Source organism: Carlito syrichta, unplaced genomic scaffold (assembly GCF_000164805.1).
Source record: "Carlito syrichta isolate Samal-C Ts95f unplaced genomic scaffold, Tarsius_syrichta-2.0.1 Scaffold307141, whole genome shotgun sequence".
Taxonomy (NCBI): Eukaryota; Metazoa; Chordata; class Mammalia; order Primates; family Tarsiidae; genus Carlito; species Carlito syrichta.
In genome coordinates, this window is record NW_007251237.1 from 187,231 (window position 1) to 196,047 (window position 8,817).

Consider the following 8,817-nt stretch of genomic DNA (forward strand, 5'->3'; position numbering starts at 1 on the left):
AGTGAGGGTGGGGGCTGGGGCTGACTGGGCGGCTCTCCAGCTGCAGATTAAAGGCCTTGAACTTCAAGCCGGCTTGCGGCTCTGACTCATGGGCCCTGGCGCTGTCCCCGAGCGTGGGGAGTTCTTGGGCCCAATGCATGTCTCCATCCAGACCTAACCCCCTCGCTCCCCTCCCTAGCCTTGGGTCGGGGTCCCTTTTGCCAGAGGCCCACTTCAGGGCGTTCCATGCATTGACAAGCAAAAGCCTCTGAGCACGGAGAGGTTTCCCAGCCCTGAAGCCAGCTGCTTCTGAAATGGTGCACGCCTGGTCCGGCTGTCTGCAGCTGCCATCAGGTGCCCAAGGGTACTGTTCTCCAAACCTGGGTGCTCCTTCACCTCTGCTCTGTGGGGCAGAGACCCTTGGACACATGCCCAGTCACCGCTGGCAGGGTTTTGTGATGGGCCTCTTTCCCCTTGCTTCTCTGGGGCCTGCCTGGTCCAGCGAGGCCTCCCCACCTACCAGGGACTTCTTTCCTGCTTGGTCCATTCTGCAACTGCTGCATCTGCCTCTGCTACTGCTCACCTCCTTGGCTTCTTGGTTTATGTCCTTTCTAATTTGCCCTACCCGCCCCTCCCTGGGTGTGTTTTAATCCTGGTTTTCCCGTTTTTTGTTTTAATGTTGTGTTTCATTTTGTTTTGTTTTGTTTTTTGAGTCAGAGTTTCATTCTGTTGCCCATCCTGGGCTCAGACGATTCTTTTGCCTTAGCCTCCTGAGTTGCTGGAACTCCAGATGCAGTGCCACCACACCTGGCTAGTTTTTTTTATTTATTGTAGAGACAAGGTCTTGCGAAATTGTCCAGGCTGGTCTTGAATTTCTGGGCTCAGGCAATCCTCTTGCCTCTGCCTTCCAAAGTGCTGGGATTACAGGTGTGAGCTATGCACCCGGCCTCCCTTGTTTGAACATTGGAGCTTCTACTTCCCACTTTCTATTTTTCTCCCTGGGGTGGGCAATGGGCTTAGCCTGTCTATTGGCCATATTTGTGCCTCAGCCCCCAAGATAACTGTCAGTTCTGATACCAACTGACCATGAGAATGTCTGCCTCAGAGAGGCTATAGGGACCCACCTGGCTCCATGGATTATGGGGCTTCCAGGGTGGCCACAGCCCAAAGGGATGCAGAGGTTTGAACAGGCTGGCAGACTGAGAAGAGTAATAGGTGCTGGTTGTTAAGCAACCACTCTGATGGGCATGGGGCCAAGGAGGGTAGATATATTGTGTCTGTTCCACAACAATGTGGGTGGCCATTGTTATGCTACCTCTACAGAGGAGGAGTCCAAGGCTAACAGGATTCTAATAATTCGACTAGTCATACAACTAGAGAGGGGTCTCACTCTGTTGCCCAAACTGGTGTGCAGTGGCACAATCACTGCTCACTGCAGCCTCGATTTCCTGGGCTTGGGTGATCCTTCCACCTCAGCCTCCCAAGTAGCTGGGTGTGCGTCACCACACCCAGCTAATTTTTAAATCTTTTATAGAGATGAGGTCTCACTATGTTGCCTAGGCTTGTCCCAAATTCCTGGGTTCAAGCAATCCTCCTGCCTTAGCCTCCCAAAGTGCTGGAATTACAGGTGTGAACCATTGTGCCTGGCCTGTTTTTTTTTCAATTAAAATAATTTTTTGAGACAGGGTTTCACCACTTTATCCAGACTGATCTCAAGCTCCTGGGCTCAAAGCAGTCCTCTTGCCTCAGCCTCTTAGGTAGCTGGGATTACAGGCATGCACTATTGCACCTTGTGGTTCTGGCACTCTATCCTGTAAGGCTATCCCTACTTCCACGCACCCCCACAGCTATTTACTGTCTAGGAAGTACATGATATTGAGGCAGGGCTATCTAATAAGAGTAGGACAGACAACCTTCTTAACCTTCAGGGATATTGTAGTTAGCTAGAGATGGGTTTGGGATGGGATGTGGAATCAGCTGGACATAGGGAGCTGACTGGTGGGAGCCCAGGCGGAACCTGATGGTGTCTGGGAGGCCTCAGGGATCCAGGCTATGGTTACAAGCAGGACTGGTTGAATTAAGAGGCCAGATACGAATCGGTTCCCTCTTTTCAGCTTGTCTTTGTGCATCCAATCACTCAGCCAGAAGTGGAGTTTTTCTGCTTGGCTCCATGTGAAGCACTGAGGGGGCTAATTTGTAAGCCAGGGTTTCTCTCAAGGAGCTTATTTTCTAATTGAGAGGGACAGCTATGGGAAGACTTGTTACATTGACACTGGAAGCCATCATCACTTGGCAAGATTGAGGAGCACACAGCACTCCCTTCAAAGGTGGATACTGCTTGCTTCGGTTTCATTTTCTTAGGCTGTGTGGCCAGTGTGCCAGGGACCAGGTGTTAGGACTTGAACCATTCAGAAGTCGGTTAGGTGATCCAGGGAGTCATTAAAGACTTTACTTGCCTCCAGGGAGCTCAGAGAGCACAATATCCAGGAGAAAAAGTTCCCTTTTTGTAGCAGAGTACAGGTTCCAAGGGCCCTGTGGACGGTGCCTGCAGGCCGCCCTCCTGCAGATTGCTCCCTGGGCCTCGGTCAGCTTCTCCCTCTAGGGATCTGTCCAAAGCCCACCCTTCTGGACAGATTTAACAAGAGTATTTTAAGACTGGAACCTAGTAGTTTGGACAATATTTGACAAAACACAAATAAGTCTAAGGAGGTAGTTGCGGTCTTGTCGTAGAAGGACTTGGAATGCCAGGCTGAAGACCAAGAGTGCTCAAAACCCGGTGGGTGACGGGCGTCATTGAGAGGTTGGAGGAAAGCCAGAGAAGAGGCTTGCGATCTCTCTGGGTAGAGGCTGAGGAGGCCCAGAGGTTAGCCGGGCTTCCTCCGGCCTTCTGCTCACCCGTACATCCCAGCTTCTTGGTCACTGGAGAGTCTCACCTGACTGGTTTACCATCGACCTGCGCTACCAGGAGGACGGTGAGAGTGAGGGCGGAGGGAACAAATGTTTCCACCTCGGCTCCCCAGCCCCATTCCCTGCGGCCTGCGCGGGGCCCTGCGGCTAGGCCCCAGGTCCTTGCTGCGGGCGCTCAGGGCTCTGTTGGCGGTGCTGCGGGTCCGGGGCCGAGGCGACGTACCAGCCTGGGACACCTCCTCCCGGCTCGCGGGGCGGGGCTGGGCCGCGGGGGCCGGAGTCTGCGAGGTCTCCTGCAGCCCAGGCTCTCAAGGTGCGGCCCCAACGCCCCAGGACCGCGCCCGGAAGACCCCGCCCCTCCCGCTCTTCCCTTAGCCAATCAGGCGTAGGGGCGGGGCGAGGACGCAGCCCTTCCACGTCCCATGCCGCACGGTTGCCCGGGCAACTGCTAGCGGCGCTGGGTTTTTAAAAAACTTTCTCTACTCCCCGTCGCCGGGTGTTCGTTGCCGGAGGACCCAAAGACCCGGGGGCCGGAGTCCGGGCCTCGTCGCCGACCTCCTAGCCCTCCCAGCTGGCGACGGCGCCGCTGGCTTCCCGGCCTACCACCGAGATGTGGAGCCTCCTTGCCGTCCCAGAGAGGACGCGGGTGGAGGGCCAGGGCCACTTCCGGTTTCGCCGGTCCTCGGCCGGCCCCGGTGACTGTCAGTCCGGCTGCCGTGCGAGGGGAGTCCTGCCCCCTGCGCCAGAGCCGGGCGGGACCCAGGAGCCTCCCGCCGGCGCTGTGACACCTGCTGAGGTCCGGAGCAGTGGCTGACGGTGCTGACGGGGAGAACCAGGCGTGGGTGCTGCTCCGGCCGTCGGAGAGTGGCCCGGAAGGAGACCGATGTCCTTCAGGGGGAGCAGGGGACACGGGGACTGGCAGTGCCAGGAGGGTCGTGGTTTTGGGTGATGCGTTAGGGGCAGAGGATGGGAAACGCTAAGTGGGGGCTTTGCTGCGTTCACTCGTTCATTATTTTTCTTTTTCTCTTTTTTTTTTTTGAGTGGGAGTCTCACTCTGTCGCCCAGGCTGGAGTGCAGTGACACGCTCACGGCCACCGCAGCCTCGTCCTGCTGGGCTTGGACGATGCTTCCACCTCAGCCTTCTAGGTAGCTGGAACTACAGGCATGTGCCACCACGCCCGACTAATTTATTTATTGTAAAGGCGAGGTCTCGCCGTGTTGCCCAGGCTGGTCTCGAACCTGTGGACTCAGGCAGTCCTCTCGCCTCCGCCTCCCAAAGTGCTGGGATTACAGGCGTGAGCCATCACGCCCGGTGCAATCATTCATTTTTCAAATGCGAGATAAACGCCTGCATTCCAGGTCCTTTGCTAAATTCCGAGTAATAAGCGACGAAGCTGCCAGACCAGATCATTGCTCTCACAGGGCTCCAGTCTAGTGAGGGGGACTGACAAACAGATAACTGACCACACACATTAACTTCAAGTAGTGGTGAATGCCAAAAAAAAGAGAACTAGATCAAGCTGTAGAGAATGATAGGAGCTTCACTATCAGGGAAGTGAAGGCACAAGCTACCACTACATTGGAAGTCTCTAATAAGTACACCAAAATGGGTGAAGTTAGCTGATTTCATATTCTGTCCACTTTGCTATGCTCTCCTTAGAATCTGCTCTTGCACTTGTTCCCTAGATTTCTGCCAGTGTACATTAACCAAGTCTTGAATTATTTTGGTGTGTAAGCGATTTCCTTTTGGATCATAGTTGTGTGTCTTTCCCCAAGAGGATTTGGAGGAAGAACCTTTCAAGCAAAGGGAACTGGATGAGTAAAGGTTCTGCCATGAGGAGGAGATTGGTATTCCAGAAGCTGAAATGACATCCTTGGTCGGGGAGAGGGAGGGAGGAGAAGGCAGGAAATGAGCCTACAGAAGTGAGACTGTAGGGGCAGGAGGAAGCAGACTTGTCAGGGGGCTGTGACCTGAGGCCTCCCTGTGTCCTGTGAAGAATGGAGCATGGGAAGGTCATGAAGATTGTCCAGGCTTCCTCATGCTCATGCTCCTCCCACAGCCTGTGATGTGTGGTTGGGCAGGTTTCCTGCCGGCCCTACCTGCACCTCAGTAACCTAGAACACACCTCTTTGCTGTTCTCAACAAACAAAGCTCCAGGCTAGCCATGAGGAGAGCAACCGCAGAGTTTTCAGGGATTCATGTGATCCTCTCATCACTGCCTTTTTCAAAGACTTAGTGAAAAGAGTGTCGTCTGGTAAAAGACAGCTGGCAGTGGGGTGGTTATACAGGCCACATGTGATAAACCCACTCAACATTTCCATCTCCCTAAGTGTTTGGTTTCCTTCTTTCCCATCACGCCACTTACACCTCTGGCATCTCAACCTCATCAACTGAAGGCCATCGTTGAATCCAAATTTCAGCCAACCAATGGAACAAACTGTTAAAGCCACCTCCAGTGGTACAAGCTACCACTAAATTGGAAGTCTCTAATAAGTACACCAATATGGATGAAGTTAGCTGATCTCATATTCTGTCCACTTTGGTATGCTCTCCTTAGAATCTGCTCTTGCACTTGTTCCCTAGATTTCTGCCAGTGTATATTAACCTAGTCTTGAATTATTTTGGTGTGTAAGCTATTTCCTTTTGGCTCATAGTTGTGTGTCTTTCCCCTTGGAGCATGTTGAGATTTGGCCCTAGTTATGGGTCTGTTGGCAATGCAGAGTGGCTGTGGTGGGTCTTAAAAGGTGGGTTTTCCCTTTTTGGTCATCTGTCTCTTTCAGGTGGGGTTATCCTAGGGCTTTCAAACACAGGAAGGCTAGTCTCTTCAGATACTGAGGGATAACTACTTCTCCTGGTAAGGGAGGCTCAGAGTGACTGGAGGAATCAAGACTCAATTTCATCTAGGTCCAACCAGATGTGCCCATTTCAGGTTTTAGTATCCCCCCCCCCTTTTTTTTGAGTCGGGGTCTCACTCTGTTGCCCAGGCTGGAGTGCAGTGACATGCTCATGGCTACCGCAGCGTCGACCTTCTGGGCTCAGACGATCCTTCCACCTCAGTCTTCCAAGTAGCTGGGACTACAGGCAAATGCCACCACACCTGGCTGATTTTTTTATTGTATAGATGAGGTTGCTCAGTCTGGTCTCAAACTCCTGAGTCCAGGCAATCCTCTGCTCTCTGCCTCTCAAAGTGCGGGGATTACAGGCATGAGCCACCACGCCCGACTTCCTTCTTTACCAATCAATGTCATAACTGTCACAGGAGAGATTTGTGAATATAGCTGTTGCTATTCGGCAACTCCATAGTTAGATTTTGTGTTTTTGCTCAGCAATATTATCACTGTGGCTACAAGAAATAAGAGCTTCCAGGCTGTCATAGAAGTTTTCTGCCCATAATTTGAGCTGAGTTAAGGGACTTGGGCTTGTCCAAACATTCTCACTGTAAATGCTCAAGTGCACAACAGATACTCCAAGCCATGGTTATATAAATATCATTGCAACAGCCACTTGTTTTCTGAAAGCATTAGTTGGCACTTCAGCATAGTCAACCACAGGTGATGGCTTGATTTATTGCAATATTACCATATGCCATGGATAACTAGTGTTGCCTGTTGGTTAATTTTATGTATAGACTTGACTGAGCCAAAGGATGCCCAAATAGCTGGTTAAAGTATGTCTGTGGGGGTAGTTCTGGGAGAGATTACATTTGAACTGGCAGAGTGAGTGAAGCAGATCACCGCCCCCAAGGATGGGCATCGTCCTATTCATCATGGGCTTCAATAGGACAAAAAGGCAGAGGAAGGTTACATTCCCTCTTTGCTTGAGTGCTTGACCTGGGACACTGATCTCCTCCTGCCCTTGGTGCTCCTGGTTCCCAAGTCTTCAGACTTGGCCTGGAATCTACACCACCAGCTCGCTAACTCTCAGACCTTAAAACTACACCACTGGCTTTCTTGGGTCTCTAGCTTGCAGGTAGCAGATTGAGGGACTTCTCATTCTCCATAATGGTGTTAGCTAGTACCTTATTATCTCTATAGATAGATGGATAAATATGTTTATATATAAAGGTAGGTAGGTAGAGAGATATGGATACACACACATTATTGATTCTGTTTGGAGAACCATAATTAATTCTCCATTTCCATTGGCAAGAAGCTCAGTCTGTCCTCAAGCCCAAAGGCATGACCAAATCGTGCCCAAATCCTTTATTTGTGTGTTTATCTCCTGAGACTACTCCTTGTACTAATTCCATATCAGGCCACGTCCAATCAGGAGCGAGGTAGCACACAGTCATTTGAACAGGGAGAGTTTAATATATAGAATTATTAGCTACAAAAGGATTGGGATTCACAAGTAAATAAATTGTCATTAAGAAGCAAGGAAAACGAAATCATGTAGTCATAGCAGATAGCAGCAGTCACACCCTTGGGGGGTGAGTTAGAGCACTCAAGCAAACATGAAGCTTCGCTGCCCGGGCAGACATAGAGACCTTAAGGAGGACGTGTCTGCGGCTCACTGAATGGCAAAGTGACCGTGGTACTGCATTGGCAGCACTTCCTGGAAATGCGCCCTCAAAGATGGAAAAAGCTGCTCACGGGGAGGTGTCTCGTCAGAGGCACTCTGCTGCAACACCACCTGAAGGGGGACGTGGGGAAAAGCCGCTTGGTGCTTCAGGCCGTCGTCACCGCAGCATCCGTCACCGCAGGAGCCGTCACCGCAGGAGCCTGCTGTCAGAGGAGCTGCCCAGGCGGCAGGAGCCGGGTGCTGGAAAAGCCATGAGAGCTTCCAGCAGAACACCCCTGGACCATGAACGCCATCCTCCTGCAGTGTCTCTCTAGCGCCCTCTACTGACAAAGCTTAACATCATGCCAGTTGGCAAAGGGGAAAAAAAAAAAAAAACCCAAATGGGACAGATCCATTTTCACAGAGCAGACAACGCAGGATAAATTTGGAGCTGCGATGTAATTAATAACTAGCACAAGTTTAAGCTGTGTATCATTTACAGCGTTCTGCCAAAGGTTCTATACAACATCCCCGTTTCAGGACCTGACACTTCGAGTACCATTGTTGACTCTGCTGGGTCACACAGCCCATGCAGCAGAGAAGCCGATTCAAAACTGGAATGTGTTTAGAGCATTTGGCAAATGGGCCACTCGAGCAGTTCTAGAGGGAGGTCTACATGGGGAAGAACTGAGGTCTCTTGCCAACAGCCATGCGAGCGATCCACCATCCCAGAGCCTCCTCTAGCGCAGATGACTGCAGATGACCCGTGTCTGCTGTGTCTGTAGTGTCATGAAAGATCCTGAACCGGAAATGCCCAGCTTAGCAGCTCCCAAATTTCTGACTCATCAAAACTGTTGGACACAATATGTTTTTATTGTTTTAAACCACTAAGCTTTGGGGTAACGTGTTACACTGCAAGAGATATCTAATACATGTGGTCCTTTGTATTCTTTTGTGTTTCTGAGGTTTTTGAATTATAAACACAAGCTCTTCATTGAAAAGTATGTCCCCTTAAAAGCTTTATTAAACTTTGGTGTATGTTAGAAACAGTTTGTATAATTGAAGATCTGTTTTCGTTTTGTTTTTTGAGTCGGAGTCTCACTCTGTGCCAGGCTGGAGTACAGTGGCAGGATCACGCCAATCATGGCTCACTGCAGCCTTGACCTCCTGGGCTCAGGCAATCCTTCCACCTCAGCATCCTGAGTAGCTAGGACTACAGATAAATGCCACCACGCCTGGTTAATTTGTGTGTGTGTGTGTGTGTGTGTGTGTGTGTGTGTGTGTGTGTGTGTGTGTGTGTGTGTGTAAAGATGAGGTTTTGCTATGTTGCCCAGGCTGGTCTTAAACTCCTGGACTCAAGCAGTCCACCTACTTTGGCCTCCCAAAATGCTGGGATTATAGGCATAAACCACCATGCCCAGCCGAGGATC

General features: G+C 51.0%; 1 protein-coding gene across 1 annotated transcript in view; it reads left to right on the forward strand.

The window, feature by feature from the left end:
* The window catches only part of ZNF205 (zinc finger protein 205), an 11,268-nt gene extending 7,568 nt beyond the window's left edge, over positions 1 to 3,700 (forward strand). Inside the window, exons 8-11 of the mRNA XM_021715467.1 lie at positions 2,442 to 2,563; positions 2,888 to 2,951; positions 3,038 to 3,105; positions 3,449 to 3,700. Of these exons, the coding sequence (XP_021571142.1) occupies positions 2,442 to 2,563; positions 2,888 to 2,951; positions 3,038 to 3,105; positions 3,449 to 3,700 (506 nt within the window). The remainder of the gene's footprint in view (positions 1 to 2,441; positions 2,564 to 2,887; positions 2,952 to 3,037; positions 3,106 to 3,448) is intronic.
* Positions 3,701 to 8,817: the final 5,117 nt, after the last annotated feature.